Source organism: Mus caroli, unplaced genomic scaffold (assembly GCF_978045245.1).
Source record: "Mus caroli unplaced genomic scaffold, Mus_caroli_1 scaffold_3, whole genome shotgun sequence".
NCBI lineage: Eukaryota > Metazoa > Chordata > Mammalia > Rodentia > Muridae > Mus > Mus caroli.
In genome coordinates, this window is record NW_028227258.1 from 50,351,312 (window position 1) to 50,375,269 (window position 23,958).

At 38.9% G+C, this 23,958-nt stretch overlaps 1 protein-coding gene across 3 annotated transcripts in view; it reads right to left on the reverse strand.

Annotated features, from left to right (window-relative positions):
• The window catches only part of Vav3 (vav guanine nucleotide exchange factor 3), a 335,454-nt gene that overhangs the window by 41,399 nt on the left and 270,097 nt on the right, over positions 1-23,958 (reverse strand). For all 3 annotated transcript variants that reach the window (XM_021157267.3, XM_021157266.3, XM_085835571.1), the window contains exon 20: positions 16,482-16,618. In XM_021157267.3, coding sequence (XP_021012926.1) covers positions 16,482-16,618 — 137 coding nt within the window. The remainder of the gene's footprint in view (positions 1-16,481; positions 16,619-23,958) is intronic.

The following is a 23,958-nucleotide window of genomic DNA, read 5'->3' on the forward strand; positions in this document are numbered from 1 at the left end:
TTGGGAAAAAGGAGGTCCAGTGACCTGCCCAAATTGGGACTGATCTCAAGGGGAGGCTCACAGCCAGGAGACTAGCTAGCATGGCCTCCCTTCGAGAGGCCTAACAAGCAGTTGACTGAGATAGAAGCAGATATTTACACCCAACCAATGGTCTGAAGTTGGGGACCCCTGAGGTTGAGTTAGGGAAAGGCTGAGAGAAGTTGAGGAGGAAGGTGAGCCCATATGAAGACCATTAGTCTCAACAAACCTAGACCCCCAAGATCTCTCAGACCCTGAGCCAGCCACAAACCAGGCAGCATACACAAGTTGGTCTGAGGTCCCTGAAACATATACAGCAGAGGACTGCCTGATCTGGCCTCAGTGAGAGAAGATATACTTAATCCTTAAAGATACTTGAAGCCCCAGGGAATGGGGAGGGAGACCTGGCAGTATGTGGGGAGGTGTATGTGGGGGTATGGGACATCCTTTTGGAAATGGTGGAGAAGGGATGGGACGAGGAACTGTCAGAGGGCAGAACAGGAGGGGGATAATGACTGGACTGTAAAAAAAAATTAAATATAATAATAAAAGCAGAATTTCTCTTAATTAAATGCCATAGCAGTATTGTTATATTTGTCTAAGGATCACACATGTTCCTTAAGGCAGAGAAGTGAGAGCTACTGTGACCTATCTTAACAGATGAATGAGGTTAGAGTTCCTTTCTACTCCTATAAGACATTAGTCTTAGTTTTGGGAGCTAATGTATGCTATATTCAACAATTTCTATTTGAAATAGCCACCCTGCAACATTTGGAGGATTCAAAAGAAAGCAGAGTATAGGCGGGATGTCTTTGGCTCCTTGGTAGATGTGTGTGGGATGCACATTGGTAATTCATTAATACTAATGGGTGGAGCAGCTGTCAATCCCTTACACATGGATGCTACTGCAGGCTGTAACTAAGAAATAAGCCAGCCTCCAAGGCAATGATTCAGTGCACTTAACGTGATGATCTACCTAGGAGGATTTTACTAACCTTGAGGAAAGACATACGTCTGAATTTTCTTCTTTTATTCTTACATGAGAATTTTATTCTGGGTCAAATTATCAGCTTGGCATCTTTTTCATGTCTATTACAAATGCCAGACATAAGAATAATCTTGTACTTATGTTCCGGTCTGATATTTGTTCTGTGAGTCCTTTCACATGTTCAAGGTCAACTTGAAAACATCGCTGCTTTGCACTGTGTGTCACCTGATATATAGTACGCTATCTTTGTATGCATCTATTCTGCAGGGAATCTTGCATCGTGTGATGGGAAGTTTGTAAAGTTAACATTACTGGCTGAGACTTTTTATGAAATACTTTCTTTGGAAAGGAAAGGACCTGAGAAAATAGGTCAAGAATTGCATATGCTGAGAATAGAGGCACCTTTAAGACTCATTAAATAAATCGAAGCAGACACAAAGAAAATATTAAATTATAATTTATACAATCACAATTCTCTCTTTTCTGAAAAACAGGTTGCTTCTGTAGAAAACATATTAAATTAAAATTATTGACAACTTTCTCTGATATTCCTGAATATCACAAATACAAATGCACAGTCAGGTTCTTATTTATTCCTAACTGACTTTAGGTTTTAAATATTCCTCATTTTTCTTTGAAAGAGTGTACAGTGGATCATAACGAATTTAAGCTATTTTAGATTTGCCAGTAGAAATAAACCTGTAATCTACCTGTAGAGAGAAAAACGTTAATGCTTGCCAGGATGCCATAGCTAAAACTTCATTTTTAAACCCACAGACAAGAAAGGTTTAACATGACGGAAGATGTCCTCCAAAAATCTTAATCGTAAATTGCTTGGTTTCTAACTTTGTGGGGAAAAAAGGGGAACAAATTGCTTGAAGAAAAATACCACATCTCTTTCCCGTGGCTCATTTATCCCCCTAATACTATCTAGACTGGAGCTTTAATGCACTCCTAGAAGCATTCAAAATGATTTGAAACAGATTTGGAAAGCCCAATGTAAAAAGGCTAGATTAATGGTTATTCATGAACGGTGGGAAATTCTCCCCCATTACGGTGCACCAAACACTCAGAACATATGGATGCCAGTGCTGTGAGGTTACTGAGCAGTTTATTTCACATGGCTAGTAACCAGAACAGCTACACTGCCCAATCATGTCTCCACTATCAGAAATAAATTGCTTGAGCTCTGGAAGGGGAGAACATACAGAAAGACCATGAATTATTGGAATATAAGTAAAGAAACGGATTAGTTTATTGAATGGACAGGTAGGTAGAAATTAGATAGTAGATTAGGTAGTTAAATCAAATAATTATGAGCACTATTTTTTATAATCATTGTGATGAGCTTCATAAAGACAAGTAATGAAACAAGTGCCCAAATAATGAGAGGGGAAGTGAGCAGGAGAGACCAGTCAGAAACTGGCATCTACTAACAGGTGATCTGTGGTTACAGCTATGGCCATATTGTAACTGCCACATTCTGTGTGACATATGTCTGAGCTAGTTCTTAAAATACATAGAAAGGTAGTGTCACAGGAAGGGTCACCAGAATAGCTTGCTTTGTTTGCTAGTCTACTATAAAAAGCTGCACAGATATAGACAAGTCACAGTGGTAAGCAATAATGACAAGATTTCCCATAAGTACCTCATCAGGGTATTTCAAAGATTGAAGAATTAATATGTATGGAAGCCATTTGAAGATGCTATGTAGTCATTTTCTCTTTTATCTAAAATATTGTTTTCAATTGCTCTCAAATTATTCTTTTAGATTTTCACTTTAATAAAACAGAAATGCCTAAATTGATGTATAACCCCATTATCCCACTGGTATCCAGGCAAATATACTAATTCACAAATAGCATGAACTTTCATTATCATGTTCATTCTAATGGCCAGCCTATGTTCTGGAGAGGTCTGTGCTGTACACAGCGGTTTTATTGTAAGCAAACATATTCTTTCATCAGTCACTGCCTCCTCAACAGCTATTTTCCTGCCAATGCACACTGGCAGGAGCCAGGCACCGTTGTGGAGAGTTAAGTACTTACTGTGAAGACCCCCAAAGTCTACATGTACACACACAAAAGAACACAAAACTGCCCATGTTGGCTAGTGTATGAATTTTTTAAAGCTCCTGAAATGAAATAAAGACTTGAAATTCCTATTCCTGATGTTGGTCACTTCTACATAAGGAACAATTTTAACTTAGAGTTCTGTCAAACTTCATCCTTGGGCGCCATCTTTGAAATCATACTTCCTTTCAATTTGTATAGGTTGATCATTAGATCCAGTCATCAAAATATATGGCAAAGAACACAATTATAGCTGATAGTGTTTCTAATGTATACAAAAGTGTTTGTTTTTACTCCATCTATGGAATTTTGGCTGATGAGACTGGAATAAAAAACAGTTAAAATCAAAAGTTGTAAAATGTACACTGAGAAAAGGAGAAAAAAAACTACTATAAAACCAGAAGCTGCATTGCCATAGGTCTTAGATGGGAGAGGAGTGTAATGGTGGTATATTCTCCCTGCTATATTCGGGAAATGTCTACAGAGAGGTCTCTGTATTTCTCCAACAAGAAAGGGAGCTCCCAGGTTGTTATTTGTATCTTGAGGTGCTCCTTCCAATCTTACTGGGTAATATGTACACGATGCCATCCTGACTCATATTTTCCCGACAGTGTTATTTTTTTTTTCTGGCAAAATAAACATTAAGTGTCTTTGATGGAAGAAAATTAGTCAGCAAAGTAAATCCAAATAGAACATCCAAAACTCAAGTAGTTTCTCAGTCCAAAATCTGCAAAGAAGAGCAAGATTTGGCCCCATTTTGGAAAGCCCCCTCCTTGGAGAGAAGCGATACCAGCTCCAAGTTAATCGAGGCTCAACAAAGCCCCAAAGAAATCTGTCATTTCTTTCTTTCTTTCTTTCTAATAGTGGCCAACAAGAAATAGCTTTTTTTGTAACCTTGGATTTTCTAATCAGAAGTAAGCACAATGGAAATGCTCTTAGGTCCTGGCTTTCTATGTTAAATGTTCGTGCAACATTAGACACTTTTAAAGGAATTATTTTCTACTGAGAGCAGAATTAATGCTGTGATGAAACGTTTGATCTTTCAGTGTATGCACTGCATTGTGCTAAACAGGTGAGGGATATAAATAAATAGGTGTGGCCACTGTTCAAATATCACTTGATAATGTCACCTTATCAATGAATTTCTTTTCCATGTTTAATATATTTTCACAGAATTCTATGGGCTTTCAGATCACAACAAACTTATAGAGTAATAATTGGTTGTGCTCAGGGCATTTGGAACCTGGCTGTCTGTCCCTGGCCTTCTGATTTTAAATAAGTCACCCAGTTTTTTTTTCTCAGTTTTAATATCTTCCTCCAAGAAGCAAGAGAATTGACCAAAGGATTCCCAGGGTCTACAGTATTAGGCACCTCTCACAAGTTCTACAGTTTCCCAGTGAATTATTGTTGCCCCCACAGTGTTTGGATCCAAAACTTGTTGACAAATCATGTTAGAGATCAGTAATTTAATCTGATAGCATTTATGGCCAGAAGATAAGAACTTCCTCCCTTACTTTCATGTTGACTAATTATGAAATAAGTATTTACTGAAGGGCGTGGGACTGGCTTGCTGGGAAATAGATATGATCACCACTTCTTTAGGTATTTGAATCATAAAGAACTAAAATTCAGTATATTACAAATTCATAAATCATTTGACCCAACATCTGAAGGGGATGTACACATTCAGTCAATGGCCGTGCCAGAGGCAATTCCAGACTAACAGCCCATTGAATGTACTTTTTGATTGACATTGTCTTTCAGTAATTGTGCCAGAATATAGCTTACATGGCAGTAACATAACAGAAGAAAAGGACAACAGAATTTCTACTTAGGTGGAGGTAGCCTCCTCAAAGTACAGGATAACCTATGCTTTTTCCTGACCATAATCCAGTAATGCAAGGAAAAATGCAAGTAAGAAAACTGACCAAGAGTGTCCATCTCCAGAGTTAACAATTAGGACCTTATCCACTGTGTCAGGAGCTCTGCCAACTCCCACAATACAGTCTGTATACTTGGAAACACTCCCACAAACCCTGTTTATGATCTATTCAATCAAAGCCAGTTGGCAATTACCCAGGGAAAGTGTTTCTTACAAGCCTTTACTAATGTCTATTATCTTCTGTAATCATCTCTCCAGGGTCTTCCTTGCTCCATTACCGTCATATGCTGCCTACTTCGCCTTTCCTGTAATTAGGGATCATGATGCTCTCAGGGTCAAAATACTCGATATTTTGAGGCAAATACCTGTCAAAATAAAGGTCTGGTGATTCTAGAATATACGGACCAACTAAGAATAGCTTTGTATCCACACACTCACAAGTTCAATTTTGCTTTGATGGTGTCTCCTCATTCTAGACAAGGGCTAGGAGACAGTGCAGAAGCACAGTTGAACTGGGGGACTTAACACAGGTTCCCACACTCAGCAGGGGTGTTGCATGATCAGACCTGAGTCTCTCTGGTTTCATGAAGAAATGTCTGCATGGCAGGAATCTAACTTGGGAAAAATACCTGTCAGTGCCCCAATAGGCTGAGATGCTGACTCTAGTTTATAACATCAAAGAAATGAGTTGTCTTTATTTTGAATTTAGGAATCTGTTTTCTTAACAGCAAGAATCTGGTAATGTTTATAAACAATTCTTTAATGTTATATTCGCCTCTGACGAGGACACAGATGGACACTTGAATTTTAGATCAAGAGAGAAAACACAATTTTAGAAGATGTTTTTAGAGCTAACATTCTTGTATGTTCTAGAACTATTAGGAAAGTGTGGTCTTAATCCTTTTCAGTAACTTCCAGAGTTGCAGGGAGGAAGGGTCATCTCCTCCATTCTCCCTGGAGCTACCTCATCCCTCCTGATCAAAGACTGTGGTCTTTAAGCCAAGTTTCTGTAAATTGCTGACAAGGCCACTCTTGAGTTTCAAGCCCTGAGACATTCTAGGCTTTCCTCATGCAAACCAGCTCTGTGGAAAGGGCTCCTGGTCTCTACCCACAGTGTACTTCAATCTGCTATTTCCTACAGAATTTATTATTTTCATCTTTCTGCATTATCATGAGGGAAAAGGTAAAAGTAATTTTAGGAATCAAGTGTAGGTATGTGGAGGGCAAAAAAGCCTCCAAAAGTCAAATTGTCAGTGCAACTCCTTATGCAAATTGAACAAGATGAGTATGAAATTTAGATTAAAAAATGAAAATTCCAGATAATTATTTTTCTACTTCTGGAAAATGAAGTATATTCTTCAAAAGTGTTAATCATTACACAGACACACAATTTTTCTCCTTTTCAATTTCTTTTCATGTTTGCTTCCTATGAACTTCTTAAAACCCCCATGAGTCACTGAAAAGTTAATATTCCCATTTCATAGATGGGGATTTTGTAAGAGTATTCTCTCACAAGATGAATCTTTTAGTGATCTTTCAAATGGCATAAAGTATAACTCGGAGGTAATGATGCCTTTGAAAATGTATGAGACAAATGCTGGATAAAGCATCTCTGAATAGTTATTTATTCTGGACACGTTTTCTGAGCCCTGGAAACAGATAAAAACAATTCTTCTCATCTATCAGGGGTGCTCTAGAATGGCCAATCAGGAAGCAGTGTGGTAGCTGTGTGTTTTGAAAACTATTTTTAAATAAGAAAGACACTGGAGATAATGCCCCAGTATAGGGCTCTTGGATGATAAAGATGGTTTTAGCTAAGAAAATTGGATAGGCTGAAGATGATGGCAGGGGTGGGGGCTAAAATATCTAGACTGGAGGTTTAAGAACGCATGTATCACATGAAGAAGATTTTCTCAGGCAATTCTCTTTTTATTTTTTATTTTCTTAGCTTAATAGGAGGAAAACACATGTTTGGCCAAGTCCTGCATGGCCAGTTCACAACTCCTTAATTCTAGGTTCACTACTACTGGCCTCATGTGAAATGAATGTTACATTTGACTTGGGACTCCTGAACCACAGAAGATTTTGGTTTGTTTGTTTATTCTCTCTGTCTCTGTCTCTGTCTCTGTGTGTGTGTGTGTGTGTGTGTGTGTGTGTGTGTGTGTGTGTGTGTGCAATCTCCCACTGAGGCACACTGCAAATAAAAAAACAAAGTAAAACATAAAACCAACAAAAACTTTTCTCAGGAACATACATCAACCAATGGCTTTTACCTCCCAATTTTCTACCAAAATAACTGCCCCCCCCCAGTTCATTTTCCTAGGTGTTAGAAATCTAAAATGAATTTCTGAAAAAGGAAGATGATAGGATTGCCAAGTGTGCCTAACACACAACCTTGAGAGTGAAAGAACAGAAGAGACCTTGAATTTAATTTGGCAACTGGCATCTGATAAAAAAGGAGACAATAAGCTTGAAAACAATAGCAACAACAAAGCCCACAGCTCTCAATGTGACTGTGACTAATCAGAACTTGTGTAAAACCACTTTTTTACTCCTTCCAATAAGGACCCCTTAGTTGCAGGGCTTGCAGCTGTGAGGTATCACGACTATTTTCTACGTTATTTAATTTTCATCCTGGATAAAAATACATATTTTTGGCACTGATTGCAATTTTGTACTTATAATTGCCTTTTGGTTCCAATTATCTCACAAAATTCCCCCAGTGGCACATTTGGGTATTCATAAATGACAACGGAGCAAATAAAACCCCATGATTTAGGACAGAGGGTCCTCCTTGTTCAAGGGCTTTTAGTCTAAGAAAAAAACACACGGGGAGTGCTCTATTGTAGAAGAAATCAGAGGTACATTTGCTTGTCTCCTCTTTTTCTCCTCCCTCCCTGGCCTCTCTTCCCCTCTTCCTTATCCCTACCTCCCTCCTCCCCTCCCTCCAGCTTCCTCTGCTTTCTGCTTAGTAAAATCCATAGAGTTTCTAGGAAAACATCTCTCAGATGAAAAGGCCACTCCACTATGAATGAGTCTCTGTCTTTACGTATCTTATTACTTAAAAGCAACAGGTTGTCCCCAGTCAGATGGTGTGAACAGAAATTTTCTTGCATGTTGTTAGACAGCAGCCAGGCCTCACACCTGCACCAGGAAAAATGTAACCCTAAGTGGCCAGTTCCCTACTTGCTATGCATTTCATTTGTAGACAATTTTATATAGCTTTCAAGAAAAAAGAAAAGACAAAGACAGAAAGAAAGAAGGCGCTGCCAAAATGAATCTCTTAGAATGGAAGACAGAACAGCGTGCATTTTCACAGCTCAATTGACAATTCATTGTTTGAAAGATGTTATAATGAAAATGCAGAGAGCCCACTTACTTCAATAGAAATTACTGTTGTGATAATAACAATGCGCAGGAGACTAATATCTATTCAAAGACAGAGAGTCCCAATACATCCTGGAGGGTAATTTGTATGCTCTGGGCATGGTGTGTGTTGAAAACATGACAGTCTACAATAAGATCTGACTTTCTGCATTAATGAGTGAAGTGACTCACTTGAAAGAGAAAACAGTTGAGAAAGCAAAAATTCTCAAAAATGTACAAATAGGCCAAAGCTCTTAACGAGTACAAAAGTCTTTTTAAAAATTCAAATGCAAATTCATTTGTGGTAAGTACTTCAGACTTTAATCTACAGGCTAAACTCCGTGAGTGTTTTTCAAAATAGAATTTACAAAACCTCTTAGCAAAAACCTCAAAACAATGCATTCTCTATCCTGACTATTCAGATCATGAGGATCAGAAACTGAAGGGATTGTTTCTGGTCCTTCCAATATGAAACACAGTGGGAACCACTGTAGGCAATTTTTATGTATTTGGATGGACGACTACATAGGTGGATAGACTAACGGGTCTGTCTAGATGGCTGGGTATTGTTTAGTGACTACAATACAATATTACTGATTTATTTTACAGGGATCACTGTCACTCTCACTTTTTATGTAATTAAATTTGAGCCTTTAGACTTCTCTGTTTTTTTGGCCATCACACTGGTACATGACAGCCAATAAAACTCAGCAAATGGAATTTGGATTTCCTAAATTCTAGCATAGGAAATGAAAAAAACACTCAACTTGCTTCTTGAGTGCTAATTATGTATAATCTCAAATGAGATGGGATAAGATTACCGGAAGGAGTGTTTGAAACTATATCCTTGAGGCAATTTTAAAATGCAGTCCCTAAGAGGAACTCACAAGGTGAAGGGTGAAAGCCATTAGCTATATGTTTTCTTTGAGCAGGAAAATGAACAAAGTATGTAAATGGAGACCCTGTAAACATATGTACACACAGAGAACTTTAAAACAGCCAAAATCTTCTTTATATATGAGAACCAACAAGGAAGAAAGACCCTACTGTTTTGGTTTTTTTAATAAAACACGAAATTAAACTGGCCAGTTTTCTACTATAAACCGTCCATATGTCCAGTCTGTAAAACAAAAGTTTATTTCATCATGACAGCCTACTTGAGGGCTTTGCAACATCTTTAGACATGGTTTAAAATACAGAAAACAAATACGTCAATTTCAATCTGAGGTTTGGGGCCAGCATAATTTTATTATATGCTGATAATTTGAAAACACTTCCCTTATTTAATATCTATCATAGCCAAAAATAATTGAGTTCATCGGAACACCTTGGGTTTTGGCAATGTATAATAGGTTGGTTTTCAACCAATGAGCACATAATGAGCTGGACATGGTGCCATAATTACCATGGAATCTTACCAACTTGATCATGTACTCAGTGGCTCACGTATGATTTATTTGGAGCTTAATGCAACCCTGGGTTCAAAACAGGCCCACTCTATCCCCATCTTTGGGAAAAGGGCTGTATGTTGATATTATAAAGCCCCAGCCAGTGATTTCAACCAGTTTTATGAATACTACTCTCATCTGCCCACCTCATGTGATACCTAGAATTAAGCTACATAGTAATTAAAAGACCTTATCCAAGCCATACAACTATTTGGCTACCAATAAATGACTTCACTCCAGGATTTCTGACTCTGCTTCTGTTCCCTGCAATAACTCCAGCTAAACATGCTTTAGATGATATAGAGGTACTCATAAGACAATGTTGGCACACGTTATGTCTAAGCCAGACACTAGGTGAAATTTTAACATATGCCTGACAATGTAAACCCATTACTAGTTGGCAGCAAGCATGAAAGATTCCTCTAAAAATAAGAGATCTAATGTCAAACCAGTGAGAGTTCATTCTGGGGCAGGAAGGTGTCTGAGCAGGGAATTTAGAGCTAGCACTCAATGCATAATTGCTATCTGAAATAAGTGTGCTAACTGTTCTTCTCTATTCTAAGCATTAGCCACTCTTCTTCTAACCATTAGATCTGCATTCCACTAAGAAAAAGTCACAGGCACGTTTTGTCATTCAGAGCTTCCGCTCATTTATCCTGTGATTCTCTTAGAGTATTTCCAATGCCTTTTTAGCACCACACCAGAAAATCTTCACACCTCTAGGCAGCTAAAGAGAAAATTAGAATTAATAGCAATTTTCTTTTTGCCTAGGGAAAAAAAAAAACCCCAGAAGACTGTACAAGATAGTAAGAGGGGGAAGGATGAGCTCAGCTGGAACAAAGCCTAAGTTGTCAGATTCTCGAGACGGTGTGCTATAGGGAACAAAATAAATAAAGGAATAGAAGTCTGTAAATATGATGAAGAATACTGAAAGTCTCTCTCAAACCTACCGCTCTGCAAAATTACCAAACAAAAACTTTAAAAGGTGTAATTAAATCCTATGTATCTAAGTTATCAGAGAAATAGGAAACATATTTGGTTAGGAAAACATTATATGTACAGTTCTCTCTTCAGCACAGTTAAATGCTGCTGAGCACACACTGTGCAGCCTTCTAGGAGTCCTGCTGAGCCATTCCCATGGTCTCTGCTGTGGTCTCAAACGTACCACGGTTCAGGTACCACTTATATGCCTCAATAGCTCCAATATTTTGTGCTTAGCCTCACTATTTTCTATTGATATCTCTAGAATGAGAAATTGACTGGCTTTTAGAATCCTCAAGGGCGGCTTATAAAGTAAGTTTATTCTTAGCACTGCTCAGACAAATCCCAAAGTGTTTTCTGGCTGTAGCCCCTGTTACTTGGGTGTTCTCTAGTGAACTTTCTCAGAGTTCTGAGCTTAAACCAATGCAAAGCATTAGAAGTCACTGCACCAGCTCTGGGTCTAAAACTTAAAAATCTGACAGCTCCTGCCTTTGCATTTCCAGTAGGCACCTGCAACATACAAAGTCTGACCCTGACACCACTATGGTGAACAGAACGTTAAAAAGTTCCCAAGCAGGTATCTGTAGTCCACAGCCTCCACAGAGTTTCTGACAGGGTCAGTTCCAAGTGTCCAACCTGGGATTCTAACCACTGCATGCCCTCAGTTGTTCAATGGCATGTTAATATCAAACATGGCAGAAGAGTCACCTTACTAACCTAGAACATTCTAAGAACCTACAATTCATTGTTTAGTGAAAATAGACTGGCATACTGTCAGAGACTTCATGATACTGAAGAAAAAACACTTCAATCAAGCATAAAGAAACTTGTAGCTCTAACCAGAAACACCATCAAGCTTATTAGGATATCATGAGGTAATTCAGTCGTGAAGACACAGCACAGTATGAAAATTAAGCACTTAGACTCGGGATCAAGAATCTCTAGGTTTGATTCTCAGTTCTTCCCAGTGACTACGCAACTTCAGGCCAGCTACTCAACTTCTCAGTAGCTTTGACTGCTTATGTATAAAATAAAAATTACAATAGCAGTTGGGTTATTTTTTTTCAGAATTTTCACTACTAATACATGTGTAACTATATTTAAAATACACTTTTAAATCTACTTTGTATCCAAAAAAACACTATATAATAAATTTGAGTTGATTGTGGTTTTTGTTGTCACAAAATATTTTTTAAATGCCAACTTCTGCCTGATAATAGGGGTTAAAGTAAGGTAGTAGACAGGATAATAAAACTATCACTGCTGGGGTTTGTAGTAAAATACCATAAAGTAGCAGGTAGAAGCTCATGGAGATTTTTCTAGTTGCTTCATGTTGCTGTGATAATGTCCCATAAAAAGCAACTTTAGTTTATAATTAAAGCTTATAGTCTATCATTGTAGGAAAGTCAAGGTAGGAACTCCAAAGTGTATTCATAGCACATCTACAACCAAGAGTAGTGAGAATCAAATGGATGCTTGATCACCTATTTCCTTGTATTGAACAACTTGATTTCTTCACTCTTAGACAATTCAGAAACCTCCTGAGCAGGAGATGGTGCTTCCTACAGTGGACTGTGTTCCCATATATAAATTAACTTAACCAAGACAATCCCCCAAAGACATGCCCACAGGCCAACTCAATCTGAACCATCCCTTGTGGTGACCTTCTTCCCAGGTGATTGCATGTTATGTCAAGTTAACAATTAAAGGTAATCATTGCAAGGATGTTGAGGGTTACATGGTTAAATGGGAGAATGGTAAGTTAAGAAGTCAGCAAAGTAGCAAGGTTGCAATGCTGAGTCTATAGTTCATAAACACCTCTGTTAGGAAACAGACATGTGAACACTGTTTGGTCAGAAGGAGAGCACGGAAAGACATTAATAGATTGTGTAACCATATCTGAATTTCGCAGGGGTATGCAAGATGGCTGTGGTAGGCAAATTCTATCAGTAAGGATAGCAATTAAAGATAATCCCAGATGTCACATGGCACAAAAGGGAGGGAAAGCATGATGATTTGAGCAGAAATTTACAATGTAGATGGAGAAGAAAAAATACATTGAGGGTGATTTAGAAGCTAAATAAAGAGGAACTGGTGAGCAAGAGTTAGAGAGGAAAAAAAAGGAGGAAGGATGGAATGTACAAAAGTGTAAGACAGAGTCTAGGAGGATGGATAGATAGATTGGGTGATTATTGTCACCAGTCCATAAGGATATATAACAATTAAGCAATATTGTTGATTATTTTGACCTAAATGACATTTGTAGGACAATTCTACTGCGTATACACAGAATAAACATCCTTTCTAAGCTCATACAGAACATTTGTCAAGCACAATCATTTTCTGGGCGATAAGACAATTCTTAACTAATTTAAAATGATAAGTCATACAATCTATTTTCTCCTGTGAAGAGATATTAAATTAGAAATTAATAACACAGCAAAGATACCTATCCAACCTGACTCTAATATCATATAATACAGACATAAATAGAAAGATACCAAGCTGTCACTCAGCTGTATAATTTTTATGCTTTTAGATACCAACAAGGAAGGTCAGTAGTTTTTAGTCAGAGAGATTAAGAACATTTGGAAGATTCCCTAATACTTGAAAACAAAATAATATATTTCCTAACTTCCCAGAAGAAAACATAAAAGAGCACTTAGAAGGTATTCTGAGCTGACAGAAAGTAAACACAGAGTATAGTGGAGGCTAAGAAGGCAGCCAAAATAGGACTTAGAACTTGCTGTGCTATCTACATGTGTTAGGAAAATAAAACAAAGTGAAATAAGCAAGTCAATAAACCTATGTGTTACCTTAAGAGCCTAAAAACAAACAAAACTCCCAAGCTAATAATTAAGTCCAAAAGAAGGAGAAGAAATTAAGAATAATGTCTGGAGCAGAAATCAATGATGTAAGGAAAAAGGAGAGAGAGAGAAGCAAAGAAACCATGACCTACTTCTGTTTTAGGAATAGAAAATATCAGAGTTATCTATTGAGGATTAACTAGAAGAGATTCCAAGGAGGAAAGAATGGGATTAGGAAGAAGGATGACAGAAATGACTCTATAGACACTACATCAACAATTAATATTATGAACATCAGACAATTAAATTTAATCACACATACAATGTACAAATTCTTAGAAGGAGACCAACTACCTGAACTCACTAAAGAGGAATCAGATAGAAGCAGGCAGCTCTTCACTCACAGAGAAATTTACTTTGTACTTGGAAGAAACTGTCCTGCTTCCTGCATAACATCATACTCAGTAGTAAAGGACTGGATGCATTTCTCTCAGAGCAGCAAAACAGCAATGACATTCTCTCTTGTCACTACCACTTCACACTGTACAGATGTTATAGCCATTGCTGCAAGGTAAGAGAAATCACTTCAAGGGTCTAGAGTGGAAAGGATGAAGTAAGCATAGTTGTTTATATAAAACCTCTGATGGCATATGGTGAAGAAAACTCTAAGAATAGCAGAAATGAAGAATAGTGACAGGATAAAGACTCAATGTAGAAAACTCTCCTCATGGGCTGGAGAGGTGATACAGTGGGTAAGAGCACTCAGTTGCACAAGCTTGGAGATCTGAGGTCAAATCCTCAGAACCCAGCTAGCAAGCAGGACATGCTCCTGCATACCATGACCCCAGCACTGTGGCAGCTGGAGACAAGATCACAGATGTGGCTCACTGGCCGCCAGTCCAGCTCCAGGTTCAGCAAAAGACCTTGTGGCAATGTGACAGAACAGGAGACTTGTTGTCTTCCTGTGGCCTCCATTAGCATGAAGTAGCTCAACAATCTACATATGAACATGTGCACATACCACATACACACACACACTTAATATACCAAAACTCCATACAAAAAGAAAAAATATATTATTGTAAAGTACATAATATATTTTTAAAGTACAAACTTATCAATAATCTAAAAGCAAAACCATGGTGACCTTAGGGTAGGAACTAGAAGAACATCATCAATGAATGCAAAATTGACTTGAAAGACAGAGACAGACAGACAGACACACACACACACAGAGACAGAGAGAGAGAGAGAGAGAGAGAGAGAGAGAGAGAGAGAGAGAGAGAGAGAGAGAGAGAGAGAGGGAGAGAGAGATGTCAAAAGTAAAAGGTTGCCAGGCAGTGGTGGCGCCTGGCATACACCTTTATTCCCAGCACTTGGGAGGTAGAGGCAGGTGGATTTCTGAGTTTGAGGCCAGCCTAGTCTACAGAGTGAGTTACAGGACAGCCAGGGCTACACAGAGAAACCCTGTCTCGAAAAAGCTAAACCAAAACAAAAACAACAACAAAAATTAAAAATTATACATTTTAAAAATGTATGGTTTATTGTTTACTCAAAGCTGCTCTTCTGCTTTCTACATAGCAGTATTGATAAAAGTTAAGCCTAGTAGGATGCTAGACTGTGGCTAGAGCAGGAACAGAAGCTACTGAGTCCAGACAGAGTGCGGAGTACTTCCATGATGACTTTGAGTGTTAAGGGAAAAAATGGTGAGGGAATGGGGGAACCTGACAGAACAACCTGGGCAAAGGACTGAGTTATATGTTTGAAACATAGAGAGTGTGCACATATAAATGTGCTATAGACTAGATGCCAGTACAGAAGGAAGAAGAAATTTTAGGACAGAAAATTCAAGAAGAAAGGAGTCTTGAATAAGGGGGACATTGTGGGTGCAAATGGAACTATGTCTAAGTGGATGAATATAAGAATCATGCACTGAATTTGATATTTTTCTCTTCCTGTTCTGGAGAGGATGAACAATAAGAGGACAAAAATCCTTGGGAAACATGTTGAGATGTCAAGAAAGTCATGAGCTCCAGCAGTTGAAATGATGACTGTGGAGATAAGTATTGGATCTAAGCACATCTGACAGTGAAACAGTTATAAATGTGCATGCTCATGTTCACAGTGGGCTTTTTCATCCTATGCCCCTTCTCTGTTTCCTTTTCCTTTAACCATGATCACAATCCACTCACCTGCCATTTTTCCTACTGAGCCTCCTCTCCCTCCATTATGCTCAATGTACAATGAATAGTTAAAACATTCTTCAACTTTACTGGTAAATATTTCTACACATATTTAAAAAAAAAACATGTTCTCTTAATGAACTACCACAATCTGGTAGCCAGCTATATAGAATCTTAATACAGCATATTACATTTATCACAACAAAAATGTCTAAATCAGAGGTAGGCTTATTAGCAAAACGGAATTTCATCACTAACAAATATCAACAAAATCAATTACTTCTTACATTTCATATATTTTATAAATAATGCTTAGAGAGCCCCTAAGATGATTTCCAGATATGGTGGGTGTACAAAAAAATCAAATAGGGCCCCAAATGGCCACTGGCAAGTAAGTCAGGTATTTTCCATGGATTGAATTCTTAATATATTAAAGCCATGCATGCTAGATCATACCCACAGGGACTAGGTTTAGGAAAATGTTCCAACCAAGTATGAATTTTAATAAAAATGGTAATTATGACTCCCAGCCCTGACACTGTTTTTCCTTAGCATTATGGCACTCATGGCCATCTTGGCCTTGTACACATGGAGACGCTTAATAAACAATAATCCCACCATGCCATGTGTGGTTTCTGTGCTGAAGCACAAAAGTTTTTAACAGCCAGAGTTTTAGTTTGTATTCAATAGCTAGTCATCCATTAGATCAAAATAGTTGTTATCATCTGGATAGTACCTGCCAGAACACACTGTGTGCATCTCCTCTCAGAAGTTCAACAGTGTCGCCTGCCTGGATATGCAATGGTGGTCCTTCATGAAGCCCTGGGGCCGGGGTGCCAGTGTAGTTCCTAATGACCTGCATCTTCGGCAAACCTGGAAACAAACAACACGCTGTTTACAACAGAAAAGGCAATGCCCTGTGGAGGCTACATGTGGTACAAGAACAGGAAAAGTAGAGTCCATTATCAGCATTAAAATGATTAATCCTGCCAGCCTCGAGTAAACAGCTCAAGACAGAAAGAATGCTTCTTAACTTCCTCCTCACATGAGATGGTGAACGAGTAAGGAGCAAGCTGATCCCCTGATCCCTCACATACCTTTCCTTCCCTTACTGTCAGTCTCTCTCTTTAGTTGGAAAAAAATCTCTTTCAGCTGATGCTTGCTTCATAGAAAACATATCACGTTTTGGAAAAGAATCAATTTTTTCATCAGCTCTACTCTTTCTGCCTATTACTTTCCTCTTGGGCATTGGCTGATTTCATCACTAAGGAGGCTCACCCTTTATGTGTATGTATCACACTGCCCAGTAGACGGCTCCTATCTTAAGGTTATCTTTGTAATTCAAAAGCAAAGAGGTGATGGATGTGGGACTGCAATTCTTGAGACATTTATATGGAGAAAGTGTCTGGGCTCAAATTTAGGCTTGCAAAACAGACCCAACAAATGGAACATGTCTAATCCAATAGCATCAACAATATTAAAAACACAGATCCATCCCTGTCTTGCATTTATGTCAATGTGCAAGGAGGACCTCAGTTCAATATTTCATTTCAGAGAACAGGCAGCTTCAATTATATAGGGGCCTAATTGCTCTGATACTGCTCACAGATGTACGGCCTCAAAGTCACTTTTTCATTTATACATGAAGCTTCTCCCTCCTAGAAGAGAAATCACATATAAACATTGCCATCTCTTAACCATTTAGGGACATAGCTATTATTTATTACACCTGAGGAGTGTGTATTGTAAGGAACAACCATGGTAGCTGGATGGAAGCACTGTACTCAGTATTTGGAGGATCAGTGACTGTCATTTGCTTCTAGATATCCCAGATACTTTCAAAAGGCTACATAAAATGTTCCAGCAAGGAGCTTATAGAGATCTCAAAATCCCTTGCCACCATTTACTGCATAGCCAGAGCAAGGGACAGAACACTTGTTGCTGTAAATACAGCAGAGCCAACGGGTTAGCCAAGGCATTCTCATCAACCCAGTCAGGGGAAGGCAGGCAGTGGGTTAAATCACCTGACCTTCGCTCCACTTGAGCTGTTATGGCTGAGGAGGTCCAGGATAAGTTCCCCTTTGCTTCAGTGCTCCAGAACCCCTGAAGGGATGGTGATGTTTTTCCTACATCTTTTGTGGACAGTTTCCCTACCCAATGCTATAAGGTGGCACACTAACGCAGACAACAGACTTTATTGTTCTTCCCCCAAGACACAGCATCCCAAGGTAAAGCAGTCAACAGACTTGTTTCCCACATGCTAAATGCCTTGGGTACAGAGAGAGCCTATTTACAGTCTATTAGATTGCTACTATTAACCTAAAATGAAATCTACACCTCCCATATGCATGAAGGATGGCAGAGCCTCAGCATGTGAGGAAGGCTTCAGTAGAATGTAGATTCCTCCACATGCAGTCTTGTTGCATGACAGGTCTTCCATGTTTGGGCTGAGATCTGTACTTAGTCTGTTTTCATTGAGAATCATCAATGCTTGTGAAAGATCTGATCTGCTTGATTCCCTATGAAACTTTGATTTTATTCTATTTAAAAAATCCATGCTAAAGGCAAGAAAGAATAGTTTTTCAGCCTGAAATAACTCATCTAACCTTAAATAGCAAGGCCATAGAAGAGCTGTGACCTTTGCTCTAGCTGTCTGGATGACACCTGATGATAATGAGAGTTCTCTTATTGTCAACATGCCCAAGGTAGTCATTCTCAAGAAAACGTGATTAAAAAATGCATAGATATTTAGGGAAACACATTAACTTTGATGGCAGCTCACTAAGTATACATTAGAGATTATCATATAAAAACGTCCAGTCTGCACACATGGCTATGAGAAGCCAGATCCAGAGGGACACTGCCTCGGGTCTATTTATATAGATTGGACTGCCATAACACATGTAAAATAATAATGTCTAAAATAGAAAATAATACACAGGTGGCCATGGAGTGACTAAGAAAAGTGTTCTGTGTTGCACAATAGTGATGAAGGACTTGGCTTTTAAGGTGTGATTTGTTCCTTTTTACTAATTCTATCTTTTTAGCTATCGCTTTCTCAAGAGCAGCTGATCTAATTGCACATTATCAGAGACAAGTTGCCCATCTAGTTCCTAAAATAATAGTGTGTTAGCTTGGCCAAAAGAAGGTTCGGCCCATGGCCATATTCAAAAGTCTGTTGTAACTAATATAAATTTAATCACAAACTAACTCGCAAATACAGGGTTCTTCAAGTAATTTGTTTCCCCCCCTCCATGGGAATAAATTGTAACCTAATAATACAAAAGAATTTATATATTTTGTCATTCCCAGAATAACCTTTTTTTCTAATGGGTTAATATGTCCCATTTCACCATTGTCTATTGTTGGAACCATAGAATTACAGAGATATCAAAGAATAAAAGAATGAAATGAGGGCAAATTGATGTAATAAAAATGGTCATTTTGCCCCTTGCTTCTGATGCTATCACAGGGCCAGCATACAACACTGGTGGGAAGAAAGTCTACTTCCCAAAAGGTTCCTTTATATTCCCTGCTTTAAGGAGAGAGAGAGAGAGAGAGAGAGACAGACAGACAGACAGACAGAGAGAGACAGAGAGACAGACAGAGACAGACAGAGACAGACAGATAGAGATAGACAAAGAAACAGAGAGACACAGAGACAGAAACACAGACAAAGAGACACAAAGAGAGAATAAGGTCCAGTAGTATTTCCATGAACATAATCACAGTAATTGAAATTAAAAATCTTATTAAAAAGGAAAAAGGGATTGGTTAAACTGTCACATCAGCAGTCTATTATCAGTTTAATACTTAGCATAATCTGCTATCACAGCAGGCATCACACTCCATAAATGAGATCAAGAACAGACAGTAAATTACATTTGCAGATGCCCAGTCCAGGATTAGGCATTTGCTATTGGTTTAGACTTGGTCCTTTTCTCCTCCTTAGAGCTTGCTGGGCAGGTTCCAAACTCTCTTTAAAACTGACCAGTACAATCCTTTGGAGGTTTCCAGAGACTGAACCATCAACCAAAGAGCATATATGGGCTGGACCTAGGCCTCCCACACATATGTAGGAAAGGTGTAGGTTGTTCTTCATATATGTTCCCCAACAACTAGAACAGGGGGCTGTTCCTGAATCTGATGCCTGTCTGTGGATTCCATTCCCCTAGCTACACTGCCTTGTCTGGCCTCAGTGGAAGAGGATGTACCTAGTCCTGCAGAGACTTGATGTACCAGGTTGGGATAATACCCAGTGGGGGGAGCTCCCTCTTCTCAGAAAATAAAGGGGGCATTGGAGGGAGGAGCTGTGGGAGGGGGGACTGGAAGGAGAAGGGGGTGAATATTGGGATATAATAAATTAGTTAATTAATGGGAAAAAACTTGACCATGACAGAAAACACGCCCTACACATTCCCATGGCAACTCATTGTGGCATCTAGTTTATTAACAAGATTGTCTTCTTAAAAGATCTCTCTCCTTGACATGCCTCCTTCCATCCATAATTTCTCTGAAGAAGGAAAATCTGTTCTTTAGTTTAGACTTTAAAAATTCATTCAACCTAAAACCCTTAAAGTCTAAATTTTTTTTAATTCCCTTTTGGACTATACAGCAATGACTACTGAAATATAAAAACAAATCAACCAACCAAAACAAACATTAACTATAAGATTGGAAAATGCACTTTCCTCATTGCTAATAACCAGGAACAAATAATCAACATTTCTCTCTGAAAATGACCCATCCTACTGTTCATTCTCACATAAGAAAACCACTTCTTTGTAGATAGAGAGTTGTCTCCTCTTTCTGCTCTAGGGTTATTGGTGCAATCACTGGGCTGTTCATCAAAGTCTGAACGTTCATAATGCAATTACCCTCAGGCACTAAGAGCACAATAACCCCGTGTAACTTTTAACACATACATTTGGGCCATCTTGGAAATTCCCTAAATGGAATAGAATCAACTATCTCTATCTAAGGGAATATTATGACAGTGTATCTTAGCCAAAGTTAGGGCTCCCACCAAATATTTATCTTGGCTTCCTTTACTCCCTACAAGGAGTTGTTATATAAAACACATACAACACCCTGAATTTTTCTCTTTAAGTTTTGCACACTTGTAATTTTGCTTTGTCCTATGCTAAAAGAAAAGATCTCAACCCATCCTTGTACACATGGAGATTTAGCACATGAAAGAAATACCATCATTAGAACAATGGTCAAACTCCCTATGACAGCCATTAAGTTCTACATATGGAAGCACATCAAACACTAGTTACACTAATACATCATTGTGTTCAACAACAGCAACAACAAATACAATGTTTTTAAAGGAGGACCTGAAAGTTCTTTTCAAAACGGATTCCCTCAAGAACGCAAAAGAGCTTTTTAAAAATGTTAATTCACAGTTGAATATTATTGGAAACTTGCCAGATAAAAACTATTTCATTGACACTTTTCACTTAAATTCTTGTCAGAGAACTCAATACTAGCCAGCACCATGTTTTCTAAGCAGGGCAGAGTGAAGGCTACAACATAGAGTAGTATCCATTCACCACGCTGAGGTCTTTGCCCAAATGCAGCTGGCTTCTCTAGGGCAATACCTTACAGGAGGATGCTGCCTAGTAGACAAACAGGCTGCCAGTTATGTGCTAACCTTTCACCTCTGAGGCCTAATTTAAAATATAAGCAGAGCCACATTAAAAAGTAATTAGTCCTACAAGATGTCAGAGGATGTTCTTGGTTTAGCCTTGGAAACTGATCACAGTTTGAACCAATGTCTTCATTCATTAACAGTGTTTTGAGTATTCCACAGTGCTGGGCATGACAGTTCCAACACAGAGCAAGAACAAGGTTCCTTTCTTCCCCTGGCTCGTTGTTCTTTTTTTTTTTTGGAACACACAGGTGGCTGACTCTAAAAGTAACATTACACTGGGCCATGGATATCCTTGTCAGGGGTCAGAATGGGCACGGCGCTTTTAAAGGATAGTACCATCCACAGAAGTTTTAGATTTTTTTTTTTAGGTTAATAAGCCTTGTGTAGGATCCTGAGATACGTGTTTGATTTTTCACTATTAGTTTTTTGGCTGGGACTTCTAAACTTTGGGCAGGCTTTGAAATCTCCTTCTTGTGGATACATGTCTGAAACCCATGACCAACTCACCATGAGGAAACTTGCTTTTGAGACAATTACAGTGATGTAAGTAAGTACTGTTTGGCATCATTCCAATGAAAATCTCTTTGAATCAGCCTACAGGGTGCTGATGAAATGGTTCAGTGGGTAAGAGAGCTGGATGCCCAGGCATGAGGACTGGCATTTGGATCCCAAGCACCCATGCAAAAACCAGGCATGGCTGGAAACCTGTAACAACAGCCCAGAGGCATGGCAGGGAAGCAAGGGATCAATGGGGCTTGCTGGCTACCCAACCTAACCACAAGGCAACATGATCCAGGTTCAATGAGAGATTCTGTCTTAAGAGAACACTGCAGAGGGGTAAAGCTGAATGCCTGATATCTTCCTCAGCTTTTATCAACCACAAACACACACACACACACACACACACACACAAAGAGAGAGAGAGAGAGACATACAGACAGAGACAGACAGAGAGAGAGAGAAAGAAACAGACAGAGACAGAGAAAGAGAGATCTACAAAGAGAAAGATCTATAAAACTCAGAGATGCATATGTACACATGTACACACACACAGCATACACTTTGCATATACAAAGACAACTGATTAATTCATCAACTCATTACTCTCTTGAGACCCTCCTGGAAGAACCTTGGCATCAGACTCTCTGTTCTAGGCTGAGTGGGGATGTTGGGCTTCCCCTGGAAGGTCCACGCATTCCATGTCTCTTTCCAAGAGAGCGTTGCTCCTTCCTGTGCTTGGAGTCTTCCTTGAGAAGCAAAGGGAGCCTCAGGATGGAAACCATCTGCTCTGACAGAAGCTGACGATTTGGTGTAAAAAAAACTTTCGTTAAAGAACTAATTGTTCACAGAGGGAACACTTCCCATCAGTGATTATTTAAAAAAAATAATCTAGAGAAGTCTCCTCTTATAAATCATAATGAGTCAAATGAAGGAAATTGTTACTGTTCATGTGCAAACAAGGATCAGGCATGGGAGCTTTCTTCTAGCTTTATAAACAGATTAGCCACTCTCTGGTAGTGCCTACTGAAGTAGTGAATTGTGAATTAAAAGTGAAGGATATAATAACACGCTTTGAAACTTATTTTTTTAGTGGATTAAAAAGACATTATAGCCTATTAAGTTCCAAAGAAGTAGAAACTCTCATCTAGTACTTTAACATTTTAGAAAAAAAATTGGATCATCCCCTAGTCTAACAACTATATTTTCACTAGTCATAAAACTAATAACCAAACTGGTAACTACCCAACCACATGGTTAGAGAAACAGAGATTAAACTAGAGTCAGCATTGCTCTTGCTTCAGTTCACCTCGAGATAGCTTGTCACTTTCAAGATACCCCAAAGAGAAGGAGACTGTGGCTGAGCTCTGGCCACTAACCAGAAATGTCTTCCCCAAAGCAACTCTGTTACTGTCCTGCAGTTAAAATGAGGCCTTAATAATCCACTCAGAAGAGAAACCTGAGAGAACAAGAGAATTACAGCCAAATTGATGAAACGAACTTCCCAATACCCGACTTGGCCCTTCTGCTTTGTAGGCCCATGCATTTCTCCAACAACTTTACCAGTCATTCGCTTGCAGGGATTGGCCCAACCAATGGGAATACAGTTATAAACATGACTAACCGTGCTCACCTCTCAAATGTCAGACTGTAGCTGATGAGATGAACACAGGTGAGTTGGAAAAGTAAGATATGATATAAATATTATACAGTAGCAATTAGGAAAAGACGGTGGGCTGGAAAGTAATGGGGTACAGGGGAAAGGGGAAAATGGCTTTCTTTAAGGGAAGATGAGTAGGACAGGTTTAAGGATGGAAGAGAAAGACATATGCAATAGGAGGGGAAGGAGTTGGTGGTCAACCCGAACCGCTAACTTGAAGGCTGAGATAAGAAAGAGCTGTAAGGCATGTGGGCACTGGCACAGGCCTTAAATTCCAGCACTCAGCCAGAGGCAAGAGGATCTCTGTGAGTTAAAGGACAGCCTGATCTATTGAATGAGCTATACAGAGTTTAACCCTGTCTCAAAAAGCAAGGGGTTGAAGGAGAAAGGAAGGGA